The sequence below is a fragment of the Salvia hispanica genome, chromosome 4 (genome assembly GCF_023119035.1).
Source record: "Salvia hispanica cultivar TCC Black 2014 chromosome 4, UniMelb_Shisp_WGS_1.0, whole genome shotgun sequence".
Classification (NCBI taxonomy): domain Eukaryota; kingdom Viridiplantae; phylum Streptophyta; class Magnoliopsida; order Lamiales; family Lamiaceae; genus Salvia; species Salvia hispanica.
The window spans coordinates 4,793,082-4,805,554 of record NC_062968.1 but is presented as its reverse complement, the minus strand read 5'-3'; the positions used below and the strand labels follow the sequence as shown (position 1 = coordinate 4,805,554).

Genomic DNA, 12,473 nt, shown 5'->3' with positions numbered 1-12,473 from the left:
TGGAAGTGACCTTAAAAAATAGATTTCAGAAAATATGATTGGAGAACATAAAAAACAAAGGTGTCCTACGAAATTAATTTGAAATTTTTATTTGTTACCGACAATACAATTCAACCTCTATAATTATTACTACTGGGAAGCCTCTGTCAATTAGAATTTTTTTAATTTATAAATTAATCAATAAACATCGTGTCTCATAAATGTGTGTATTAATATAAAGGTGTTCAAAGATTTGTGAATAAAAAAATAAATGGTATATTCATTGTTTTCTTAACTATTCATTTCATGACAATTTTTCCTTAAAAAGTATTTTTGCAGTTCGAGAATGCAAGAATATGAAAACTTAAAGAAATACTATTATAAAATCATACAGTATATAATTTGTTTATCAAAGTATTCTACATATGTTTATGCCAAAGTAACAAGAGTATTTTGACAAAATTATTGGTATTATACTAATTTGTTTAAACTAACCCATGTCAGGACCTGGAAAAAAAATCTCAAAGATGATTTTATCGACAATGTTCTGTAGTCGCATTTATTTATTTAGTTATACTTATATCATCCGTAACTATAAGAGGATATTATGGTCCAATTTGGTCGGCTTCTTTCATAAAATTGTGCTGGAAAAATAAATAAATCAACATGTAAGTTGATTTTTCTTCACAACTTAATGTGCCACTGTAAGAAAAGTAGTAATTAAATGCATAAAGAATCTTTGGGGTTGTCACCGACTATAGAACCTTTTTCCAAAAGTATTTCTTGCCAAATTAAATTATTTGTAGTTTAGATGCTCGAATTTGCAATTGAACCTTACTACTTGAGGATTCAACATATGGAGAAATGAGCTATGATGATACATGACCATTTAAACTAATAGTTTTGAAAGCAAAAAATTTCAAGGATACTTGGCCAAATAAACAATACGCAGGGTTGCATCTTTCAACATTGCTCATATTTACAAAATTGGATCATCTAAACTTTAATTCAACTTTATGTAAAATAATAAGTATCTTAATAGTTTCAAGTTATCAATCTTTGTAGACCAATATTGTTTGTGAGATCAATCGAGTAGTGGAATGAATGGCCAAGTATAAAACCCTAATTACGAGGATGAGAGAAGTACCATAATTGAAATGTATATCATGATATGATATAGTACTATATAGTTACATAATTATATTTCATTTGAAGCGTAAGTTTTGTATATTAATTTAGGATGCAAAAAAGTGTTGAAGATAACTTAGAAATGTAATGGGCAGAGCTGCAACTGGCAGGCCGATGCAATTTGATGCTAGCCTTCGTAGGCGATGGACCACTCTCTCTCAATGCCTCCAAATCTCATCATATCATAATTCATATCCTCTCTCTCTCACACACACACACACACAATAGCAATAGTACTTGAATTATAGATTAACACAGATATGCAATATTTGATGATAATAGTATTTTATTTTGATCTTTGTTTCATTCATATTTTTGTGTACACGTGGTTGGATGGAATATGTTCTTTTGATTTGATAAATCCACTTTCAATGTAGTTATCATATTAATTTGGTTGATTGAGCAATTCTTGATCTTGGTGCATGCTTAGTCTTTAATTTGCGTGTTTGAAGCTTTTATTTGGATTGATTGGATCGAAATATGTGAAGACCCATGCAATAAATTCATTAAATTTGTTTGGGACGATTATATATGACAAGGAAGTTTCTGAATCCTTGATATTTCAGTTTCATCTACTATTTTATTGATCATGATGGATTTCACGTATTGGGGGATTCACATCATTTTCAGCCTATTTAAAATTCAAGCCCCTTTATACGCTATTTATAGAGATAAGTTTAATACTACCTGTATAGAGACAACTTTCCTTATCTATTTATTTTTCTTTTATCCCAAAATCATAATGGAAGCTAAGGAGAACATGTGTGTGTGATGTGATTAGAAGGAAGAATTTGGAAAATAATTAAAAGACGAAATCAAACAGGATCTAGTGTATCCAGATGCATGGTACATACATCCTTGTTAAAATTAAATCATTAAATTTATTATTTAAATAACATTTAAAATTTAATTAATTTTGTCAGCAATCTTAATTGAAAATGAGCTCGATATATAGAGAATTATTCAATTAGAGTGAAACCATACCGATCCTGTCATACTTGCCGTTGATGATGGGCTGGCCCCACAGTAAAAGGCCAAGCCCAATGTAAAGCGGATCACAAGCGGCCCATTATCATCATACTCTATATACTGAATAAAGACAGTGTGATTAAATAATCAATTTTTAGTGTGAGTTTTTTCTCGACAAGATTTTATTGTTATAGGAGTATTTTACTTTCACTATTCATATAAATTAATCACATTAATGGAGTACTGTTTTTGATTTAAACTTTTCTATGTTCTTAATTAGTTTTTTTCATAATTAGTTCCAAAATCTATTCATTATTCATAATGGTACTATGGGAAATTTAATGGTACATTGAAGTAAATTAATCAATCCTAAAATAAAATGATTAGCTAAAATGAGTAAAATTTGAAATTTCTGTATAATTTTCAAATGATTGGTATACATAATTATTATGTGCTGCTACCAAAATAATGTAACAATTTGAAATTTGTGATAATAAAATATTATTTTGAAATTTAATACAAGAAGTACTTATGTAGGAGTAAAATTTTAATATGAGATAATCAATTCTAATTTCTAACTAAGAAGAAACACTAATAAAATAATTATTAACAAAATTATATCCTAAATTATTGAAAATAGGGAAATATAAAATGAGGACGAATAGAAACAGGAAATGATGAGGGGGCCTAATAAGGGTTTTGAGTTAGGGTTTAGTTAGAAGAGGAGAGTGTAGGCAGCAAAATTGAAATCAATGGATTCGTTCTCGTCGCCTTCAAGCGGATCATCTCCACAATTATCAACGGATGACATCATGGCTCAGCTTAGGACTCAGCTTGAGCAGGCTTATGCCGAAGAATTTCTCGAGGTATCTCTCTGTTACCAAATTTTATTCCTTCTTCTATTGTCTCTTAATATTCCTGAATTATCCATTCAATTGTTCGCTCTTCATTCGTAAACTTTCGGGGATTCAATTTCGATTAGTATGTTGGTAATTGCTGAGTTTGTACTGAGGATTTGAAGGGGCTCTTTTTCAGATTGGAATAATGCAATTGAAATTCGCCTACTCATAGTGTGGAATTTTTAATTTATTCCTTTTTTTGCTGATGAATAATTCCACTTAATGTGCCTAATGTGTCCTTTCAGAGATAACAGATAATGATAAAAGAGGGGCTGCATTTTCATGTTTGATTTTGTGTTTAAGCATGTGGTTATTAATGTGTCTCACATGTTTGTTCATAATTTGTTGTATGAATTTTGTTAAACCTTTGATTGCACCTTTTTAGGCTGCCAAACATATATGTTTGGTCAGGAGTTTGGTTAGACATACCTGATTGGCTTTAACCTGTGATTTCTTTATAGCTTGAAATATACTATATGTAAATATTTGTATTTCGGTCAATCAATCAATTGACAGAAATAAATGCAATTTCTTGGCATATCTAGTTTGTTTCAGGTGGGTGAATGTTTTGATGTGTTTCTTAGATATTCTTTGTTTTTACCCTAAGCCTAAGTTGTCTTTGGATGAATGGAAGAGAACTTAGTTTCTGCTAATGTAAAAAGAGAAGGCCTTGATTATATTAGTCCATTTAGCAATTAGCACAACCTTTAAAATGATGTCTTACCATGTTAAAGGCGACCTTCGAACAAGGATAAGGTCCTTTTAGATGGACTCAGCAGACTAGTCCAGGTATCTACTTGATACTGCTTTGGTGTTTCAGTTTGAACCATCATCATTGATAGCTTAAAGATTCATTGAGGACATCTATTTCTGATACAATTACCCATTAAGGATATTCACGGATGAACTATGTTAACTGGATCGGAAGATATGAACCAGACAAAGGTTTCCGTCTTGCTCTGATACCAAAACCTGGTTACAAATTCTGAAACTAAGGCCTATTTATAGGCACAAGTCTTAGTCCTATTTGAAAAAGATAACATAATGATAAATCTAATCTGGAGAGGAAATCGAGTTATACACTAACTCAGTCTTAACAAACTAATGAAAGTACAACTACAAACTTAAGATAAACTAAAATGAAAACTCTTCATAGCAAACTACACCCTCGTGTGACTCATGTGCATTTGCTTTCGTGTTCTCAGTATAACTTCTTGTGTAATTTCCATGTAGACTGTTCGAGGAAAGTGCTTTGACAAGTGTATCACAAAACCTGGCAGTAGCCTGAGTGGGAGTGAGAGCAGTTGCATCTCCAGGTGCATAGATCGTTACATGGAGGCCACTGGTATCATTGGCAAAGCCTTGTTTAACCAACGCCATTGAGTCTCAACATTTTATTTTACTTTACTTCTATTGGATATTACCTTAATGAAAGCCATTGCATTGTCCGAGAATGATTGTTTTTAGACTTGTACTCCTTTTCATCATTTTCCATATACCTTTCAATTTCTTCAGCTTTAAGTTGTATCCAGTGCTTTTTGGAATCGAATAACAATGAATGGCACAAGCTGTTTATGCTACCTAATTTTGCACTATTGCTTATCCAAACAATGCTTATGGTTATTCTTATGTTCCCATTTATTCTAAAGTGACTGCTTAAAAGTTTTTTCTTATTAATTTGCATATAACTCAATTTTGTCCTGAACAGGAATATATATGCAGTGAAGTTGAAAGTACTCCAACCATAAATCCTAAAAATGATTTGAAGTAGGTATAGATACTACTCCAGTAAATGTAACATTTTTCCCAGTTGTGTAGCAAAAGTTAATATAAATCTTCACAATAATGGTGTTCAAATGAGTATTTTATAAAGAGAATAGTAAAATACGCGATGAGAATTACACAACTTATTTGTTTTAAGGAACAAAGCATGAAAATAAACTGGTGGTTGAGCTAAGCTACAGTTCCCTTGGAGTGTAACAAATATAATCACCCAAAAAAACAACACAACACCACAAAACTACAACAATAAAAAAGTTGTGTATCTCTCTTTTGAATTCATTCAGTTCCTCAAGGTTTGCATGATGTATTCGGCGTAGAGGTCCCTACACAGTCAGCACAAACAGATTTTAAGGGATGGAAATTATGAAGCTACTACTTCCTAATTACAAAGATGAATATTTGAATGTCTACAATATGCAAAAACTTACATGGAGTGCTGGATGGCTTCTACAGCAGTATCTGAAGGCAAAAACTCATCAACTGCTACCTCCTTGTTCTCATTCTTCTTATCTAATTACTAATTAAGAAATTGCACTCGATACGCAGAAATAATCTTAAGTAGAAAAAATGAAACTGCAAACATATAGAAAGGATACAGTCTTCAAAGAAGCGTCTGATTTCAGCAAGACGGTGAGGTGGGAGCTGGCTGATGTCGGTGTAGTGGCGATACTCAGGGTCGTCAGCACATACTGCAATGATCTTATCATCTTTCTCTCCCTATCCAGATAAAGAAATTTAGCAGTGTACATTTTGTGATAAATAGAAACAATGCATTTCTTTCTGTTGATTACCTGATCAATCATAGGCATAAGGCCTATGGCCCGGGCTCGCAGGAAACAACCAGGAACTACAGGTTCCTGCAAAGGAGAACTATTACTAATAGGTCGGAACAGTCACACAGATTCATGTAGCAAGATTGGTAATCCTGATAGGGTTATTAACTTTGAGACGAAGGTTCCGTAGAAATATATAGGATTAAGAATTTAAGGGATGACACGATAAAAAAAATCTCAAAATTATTCAGATTAGCGTAACTTCTTTTATCTATCTAAGCTATCACTAAAAGCAAACACACTCCTACAATTTGGTAACTTGATAAAATTGTTTACCTGCATAATGACTAAGACATCCATAGGGTCATTGTCTTCACATAGAGTTCGAGGAATGAAACCGTAATTATGAGGATAGACTACCGATGAATACAATATACGATCAACCTGCAGGGTAATGATTGAAACAATAAATTAACACTTTATTGGTGCACGAATGGTCTGGGTAACATTAATGTTCCGATAACAAAATCATACTATGTACTAGTTCCACAAAGAATATATCATAGTCATACCTTGATGAGACCAGTTTTCTTGTCAAGCTCATATTTCACTTTACTTCCTTTTGGAATCTCAATCACCTGAAATACTCAAGTAACTCAATTTCCCAAGCAAGTAAAGAACTCCAAAATGGAAAGGCTTCTTTAGCCAACAATGATAGAAAAATAGAAGATTTCTTGAGCATCAAAAGCTTCACAAATTTTCCACCTTCTGTTAACAAGTACATGAGGCTTATATTATGGTAATTAAGCAAAGCATTATGTGATTAGCTTTGAAACATTGGATATGCAAACATATTTGGAAATATAAACTCTCAAAACTATGAATTTGTCACATATATAGATACAGATATATGCAATGTTTCAAACTGATGGACTCAAAGTCTCCAACAACTACAAGAACATCTGTAGTGCCCAAGATGCAGCTGAACAATTAATCTCATACTCCAGTATTTGAAATGATAAGAGACATGGTTTTGAGATTGAACTATATATCATACTACTTCTCAACAAGGATAAAGATTACATACAACATTAATAATTTCTGGTGCTCCAGGTCCTGCAAAATAATGCAAACATGAGGTTAATCACAATTTTGCGCCATCATCGTAAAGAGCTATCAACGAAAATAGTCCAAATTATTCAATTACCAATCTCAAGATCATGCCAGGGGTGAGCAGCAACTGATCTCCGTGACAAAGACGAGAGGATCCTCTCATTCAACTTTGGAGTTGGCTTCTTTTTAACTGAGTACTCGGTTCCAGTTTGGTTGCTCATATTTTACTGGATCAAAGCAAGAAATGAGATATGAACCACCTTTGAACTAATACTCATTTCACACAACAGAAATCTCCCAAACTATATCTACTATAACATCATCAAATAAGAATAAACGGTAGCATCACGGCTTGAAATACATCAATTAATCACACATCGTAAGCATAAATTCGAAAAAATATATCAGAGCGGGAAACATCTTTCTTTCGGTACAGATCCGATGCGTGTAAGCAAACGAACAAGAGAAACAAAATCGATTCATAAAGAGATCGCAAATCACAGAGCTGACGGAAAATCAATGTAACAAATCTATATGGACGATGTACACGAAGATCGGCGAAGTAAATAGGGACACAAACACGGAAGCATAAATTCCGAGAAGGAAAATGAACTGAAAAGGAAAAGGTAAGCGTACCTGGATTAGAAGATAGGAGACTAGAAATTGAAATGAAATTGCGAAAACCAAAAGAAATAGCACGCGTTTGATGCTGTAATAGGTTAGTTAGAGGGGTTTATATAGAAAAGGGGACTGGTAGTCAACTCAATTCGGCATAAATATTTATAATGGGTTCTCCACTTCTCACGAACCATAGATTTTACTATATTTTCTTTAATAATTTGATGTTCATATATAACAAACCATCGGTTAATATTTTCCAAGACTTATATTATTTGGTTGTTAACGTGTTTTTGTGAGCTGGAGAAGGTGGAGACGAGACTTCGGTTAAGCGATACAATAATAAAGAATGGCAAATACTTATAGAATATTCGGATCTTAGATATGGTAAGGTTTTTCTTAAATCTAATTAATAAAGTTCCATAGTTAATTGGACGAATAATGGTTTTACATTGGGTAGGTGCACAACTGCACATGATCATAATTTGAAGACAAAATCCTTCAAAAGAGGAAAAAGGCTGATGCGAACCCAAGTACTCAACGCCGAGTGCAAAAACTCTCGATGATTGTGGATCGATTGGGCCCAAGGACGAAGGACGCGAGCAAGACAAATGCTGTGACTCAAAGCCGAGAGCTTGGGCCAAGGAGGCAACAGAGTGCCACCTGGCCAGGTATGCGGGTGGCACACCATAGCCAACCAGCCGACCAATGCAAACGAAGGGTGTTTCACGTTCGAGTGTCACCATCTCAACAAATATGCTTGTTAACATAGATGCTTCCCTCAATGAATAAAACTGTGGGAAAAGCAAATCATGTGAAGAGGCTATATGAAGAACAAAGCTACAGAGATAAAATGAAAATGGATAATGATCCATAACATGAATACTTTTCAGGAACTACGCTGTTTCAACAAGACAAACCGATGACTGAATCACAGGGCCTGCTCTCGTTCTATCTGAATTGTCACATGACTTATGTTGTATTCCCGCTTGATGTAGTCAATGACTTTGTCCAGAACCATGTCAGCATCGGCTTCAGGTTTAACTTTGACATGGCAAGCTAATAAAACTTTCCCCACAGTAATTGCCCAGATATGCAATTCATGAATTGCAACAACCTCATCCATCTCACAAAGACCATTCTCAAGCCTTGTGGCATCGATCTCTCGTGGAGTGCTCTCCATGAGGACCTCAAGAATATTCCGGAGCATCCTAATTGTGGTTCCCAACACAATTACTGAGAAAATGAGTGTACAGATAAGATCAATAATTTTCCACTCAGGTTTGTACCAGATAATAGCTCCACCAATCATGACACCAACACTCTGTATGGAATCTCCAAGCACATGAAGGTAAGCACCCTGAATGTTTATATTTCGTGGCTTCTTCGTTTTCTGTCCATCTTCCACCTTATTGTTGTCATCGCTTAATTTTATAAGCAAAGGCTCGCTAATATCCTCACCTTGTGCATGATGATGTTCATCGTGTCTGTGATGCCCTTGTGTTGAACAATCATACCTGGTGACTGTAACCCCATTGCTATGTGTGTGGTCATCCCCAGAACCATGATCATGATCCTCGTGTCCATGATGGTCATGGCCTGGACCATGCTCGTGATCGTGTCCATGGCCATGGCCATGATCATGGGAATGTCCATGCCCATGTCCATGATCATGACCCAGTAGGACGGCCATGATAATATTCACAAGCAGTCCGAAAGCAGACACCAGAAACATCAAAAAACCTTGAACTTCTCCCGTCTCTTCTATGAGCCGCACAATAGCTTCATAAACAAGGATCCCAGTGAGAAGCCATATCAATTGAATTGAGACGAGTGCACCCAGTATCTCTATCCTAAAAAATCCATATGACTGGCGTGGGTTAGCCTCCCATCCTGCAGCCCACAATGAAAACAAAGAGATAGCAAAGGAAGCAACATCTGATAACAAATGAGCTGCGTCAGTCAGTATTGCTAGACTATTGGCTTTGATACCCCCAGCAACTTCCACACTCATAAAGATGACGCACAAAACAACTGCAATCAAAAGTTTCCTCATCGAGGCAGAACGTTCTTGTGCATCCTTAGAGCTCGTCTTGGCATCAGAGAATCCACATGCTGCACCTTCACAACCCTTGCTTCCGCCAGAGACCCTATCTGTAGCTGGTGCATCAGTACAAATCTCAACGATATGCCCTTCGAAGGAACTTTGTGGATCCATCTAAATACAGGCAAGTTTCATAAGTCAATCATCCCATAAATGAATATAGTTACCAAGAATTTCTACAGAAGTAATCATCAGGTGAAAAATCGTGATCTGGGGATAAATCAGTATACCTCTGATCAAAATAGCTCCAACACGATGAAGACTTAGAACCATGAGTTGGTAAAGCTTAGAATTATGTAACATACAGCAGAAGCGTGAAATCCATGTAACTTGTCATTTTAAATGACCACATTCCACAATTGACATGCCAGGTAAATTATACTATGAAGATGCATACAATGTCTAGCCAATGGCTTTGTGGTAAAAACAAAGTTCAAACCCACCCAAAATTTGAAGTTTAAAGTCCTATGCACCGAACTGTGTTTAAAACCGGACTCCAAAATTTGAGGTATTTAGAATGCGTGTTCTCTACAAAAAAAATACAACATAAACGTAGCATGCAATGAAGTGAAACCGCCATCCTACTTCAACGTAAAAAATGCATAGGAAACAATCACAATGGTTTGATAAAAGTCAAGCTATAAAACATGAAAAAGAGTGCAAGAGAATAGCTACTTCTGTGCTAAAGTAGGACCATGATAGCAGCTTGTTTGTAATACATGAGAACTGTGATTTCCATATCATTATACTTAAACTTTACAATACAATAAGTTAAGACTAAATGCATTGTAACTATTATACAACAATATCAGCATAAGACGCAGAATATGCGCTTCAACAAAATATACAAGATCTTGACAATGATGACTCCGAAAACTGAAACTGAATACAATAAGGTGAAGGCATACAAATAAATCCCTTTTAGAAAGTCAGAAATTGTAAGAAATAACATTCTTCGACGTACGGAATTGAGAGATGAAAACAGAGTTTTTCTTGTTTAGAGAGTCTCAACTGGAAGAGGTAGTAGTGGCTACAAAAATTCTAAATCCAATAAGCAACCCAACCCTCACACAACTCAAGTTCCATCATCCAAACCAAGCCAAACAGAGCACTGAACAATAAATTAAATATCAAAGTAAAATTTAGCCAGACATACTTATAATTCATACTACTTCATAACCAGACTATCATTATCCATCCAGAGACAATAATAAAAGAATTTCGGAACATATATATTTCACATCACATCACACCATCAGATTCCACCGTTGGAAGCAACACTAGAGAAATGTGAGCAAAAATAAACTAGGAATATAATCGAACAGATATCAGACGCCAATCAACACAAATTATATAGCGCATAAGAAGATATGATGCAAAAGAAGGTTGTAATTCAAGTAATATTTTAAATAATGTTTAAAAAATTGGCGGTATGAAATTATGTAGAGGTGAATCGAGAGAGTTACCTTTACGAGATACGATTTGTAGGGAAAGTATCTGGTTTGCTGCGAGTCCTAGGGCATGAATACACGGCGGAGCTGATTGTAGTGAAGGAGGAGTTGATTTGAGTAGGAGAAAGAATCTGTTATTATTGGAAGAGGAGAGGCCTGGGAACTTGATTGTATTGGAATGGGCTTTTGCCTTTGGCAGGCACCACCCAATTAATTACTACTACCTCTATTCAATACACCTCTACATTCATTATGTTTTTATTCTTATTTTTGGTATTGGCTATGATTCCATTTGATAAGGATAGCATCTATGAATATGCTACACATTGCTCTTTTGGGATTGGTTTCCACTCTCCATGGAGTGTGGACTCGTTTATTTTATGCAACATCAAATACATTCGTTCTTTATTAATTGAGGCATTTCTTTTCAGTATAGAAATTAAGAATAGTGTGTTAAGTGAAGTAAATAGTGAATAAAGTTAGAGAGATAAAGAGAAAATAAAATAACGAAAATAGTTACTACCTTTTACCACAAATAGAAATGACTTAAAACTATCTAAAATTGTAAAATAAACAAAATTAAATATGAAATGGAGGGAATACTGATTTATGAATTTTACGCACCTACCAGTCAGAGACTCGGACAAAAAAACGATAAGAGGTTAGGTAGTTTCATATTTACATATCACTACGTAAATATAATGGACCACTTCTATCCTGTTGATTGTGCAAATAAAGCATTTGAAAATATGTGAATGGCATGGTCCTATATTATATGCTCATTTCTCAAATTCGAAATCCTTATAACATGAATCACTTGATCAATAAGAAGTACGCCGACAACTTAACTAATAGTAAGATAGTTCTTTGATAATTAATAGATTGATTAAGGTTAGTGACCACGAAATTATTACCCATCCTCTTTTTAAAAATGTCATGAATATATTTGTTAATACTCATGTTAAATATGATTAGAAAAGTAATTCGAATACTCATATTGGCCTTCGAGAGTTTACTATAAGTACCTAAACGGCTAAACCTAGTTAAATTGGTAAATAAACGTGTTAGGGTTATAATTTTATTTGGACAATTATACAGATATTTGTTCCAACCGAATCCCCAAAAACCATACAACTTAAAAACGTATTCTCCCTTCGTCAACTATCAATATTCAAGAGTGTTGATAGTAGAAGGCAAAAAATTCAATATAAAATTGATAAAAAAATACGGAAAGGAGAAGGAAAATTTGTAAAAGTATTCAAAGATGAAGGATTATTAGCTCCTGATATCATAAAACTTTTCAAAATACTTCGTTCACTATTTAAATACCATTTTGACTCGGCACGGATTTTAAGAAATTATTTGACTTGTGAAGAAAAGTAAAGGAAGAAAATGAGTGGAATGTGGGACTCATTTAAATTATTAGTTTTATATTAGATTGTGAGTGTAAAAAGTTGGTGGAATGTGAGATCCGCATACTAAAAGTAGAATAAAGTAAATGGTTCTATAAATTGTGGACATACCAAAATGGCAAAAGAGTTCTTTAAATCGTGGACGGAGGGAGTATTATTTTAAAAATTAAATAATTAAATGTACA

At 34.3% G+C, this 12,473-nt stretch overlaps 3 protein-coding genes across 5 annotated transcripts; 1 reads left to right on the top strand and 2 right to left on the bottom strand.

Moving 5' to 3' along the window:
- Positions 1-2,799: 2,799 nt before the first annotated feature.
- Positions 2,800-4,615, top strand: LOC125218350 (mitochondrial import inner membrane translocase subunit Tim13-like). 2 transcript variants are annotated; one of them, XM_048120002.1, is made up of 3 exons: positions 2,800-3,002; positions 3,770-3,824; positions 4,269-4,615. In XM_048120002.1, the coding sequence occupies exons 1-3, from the start codon at positions 2,941-2,943 to the stop codon at positions 4,416-4,418; spliced, it is 267 nt and encodes an 88-aa protein (XP_047975959.1). In that variant the 5' UTR covers positions 2,800-2,940; the 3' UTR covers positions 4,419-4,615. The 2 variants fall into 2 exon arrangements, with proteins under 2 accessions (XP_047975959.1, XP_047975961.1); XM_048120004.1 differs by lacking the exon at positions 3,770-3,824 and having other exon boundaries at positions 2,804-3,002.
- A 266-nt stretch (positions 4,616-4,881) lies between these two features.
- On the bottom strand, positions 4,882-7,496 carry LOC125218349 (soluble inorganic pyrophosphatase 1). Its single transcript, XM_048120001.1, has 9 exons — positions 7,340-7,496; positions 6,798-6,930; positions 6,678-6,706; positions 6,163-6,228; positions 5,927-6,034; positions 5,609-5,674; positions 5,414-5,534; positions 5,246-5,327; positions 4,882-5,140 (listed from the first exon to the last, which is right to left on the bottom strand). Exons 2-9 carry the CDS (start codon positions 6,922-6,924, stop codon positions 5,098-5,100), a joined length of 642 nt encoding a protein of 213 aa, XP_047975958.1. The 5' UTR covers positions 6,925-6,930; positions 7,340-7,496; the 3' UTR covers positions 4,882-5,097.
- A 185-nt stretch (positions 7,497-7,681) lies between these two features.
- LOC125218348 (metal tolerance protein 1-like) lies at positions 7,682-11,120 on the bottom strand. 2 transcript variants are annotated; one of them, XM_048120000.1, is made up of 3 exons: positions 10,892-11,120; positions 8,208-9,539; positions 7,682-8,115 (listed from the first exon to the last, which is right to left on the bottom strand). In XM_048120000.1, exon 2 carries the CDS (start codon positions 9,537-9,539, stop codon positions 8,253-8,255), a length of 1,287 nt encoding a protein of 428 aa, XP_047975957.1. In that variant the 5' UTR covers positions 10,892-11,120; the 3' UTR covers positions 7,682-8,115; positions 8,208-8,252. The 2 variants fall into 2 exon arrangements, with proteins under 2 accessions (XP_047975957.1, XP_047975956.1); XM_048119999.1 differs by having other exon boundaries at positions 7,705-9,539.
- Between the last annotated feature and the right edge of the window lie 1,353 nt (positions 11,121-12,473).

Excerpts from the sequence above, each read along its gene's own strand:
- LOC125218349 (XM_048120001.1), bottom strand. The coding sequence starts at position 6,924 with ATGAGCAACCAAACTGGAACCGAGTACTCAGTTAAAAAGAAGCCAACT. Across the intron at positions 6,229-6,677 it reads CACCAGAAATTATTAATGTT|GTGATTGAGATTCCAAAAGG; the intron begins GTATGTAATCTT and ends TGAGTATTTCAG. Across the intron at positions 5,328-5,413 it reads CAGACGCTTCTTTGAAGACT|ATAAGAAGAATGAGAACAAG; the intron begins GTATCCTTTCTA and ends ATTAGTAATTAG.
- LOC125218348 (XM_048120000.1), bottom strand. The coding sequence starts at position 9,539 with ATGGATCCACAAAGTTCCTTCGAAGGGCATATCGTTGAGATTTGTACT.
- LOC125218350 (XM_048120002.1), top strand. The coding sequence starts at position 2,941 with ATGACATCATGGCTCAGCTTAGGACTCAGCTTGAGCAGGCTTATGCCG. Across the intron at positions 3,003-3,769 it reads ATGCCGAAGAATTTCTCGAG|GCGACCTTCGAACAAGGATA; the intron begins GTATCTCTCTGT and ends ACCATGTTAAAG. Across the intron at positions 3,825-4,268 it reads GACTCAGCAGACTAGTCCAG|ACTGTTCGAGGAAAGTGCTT; the intron begins GTATCTACTTGA and ends ATTTCCATGTAG.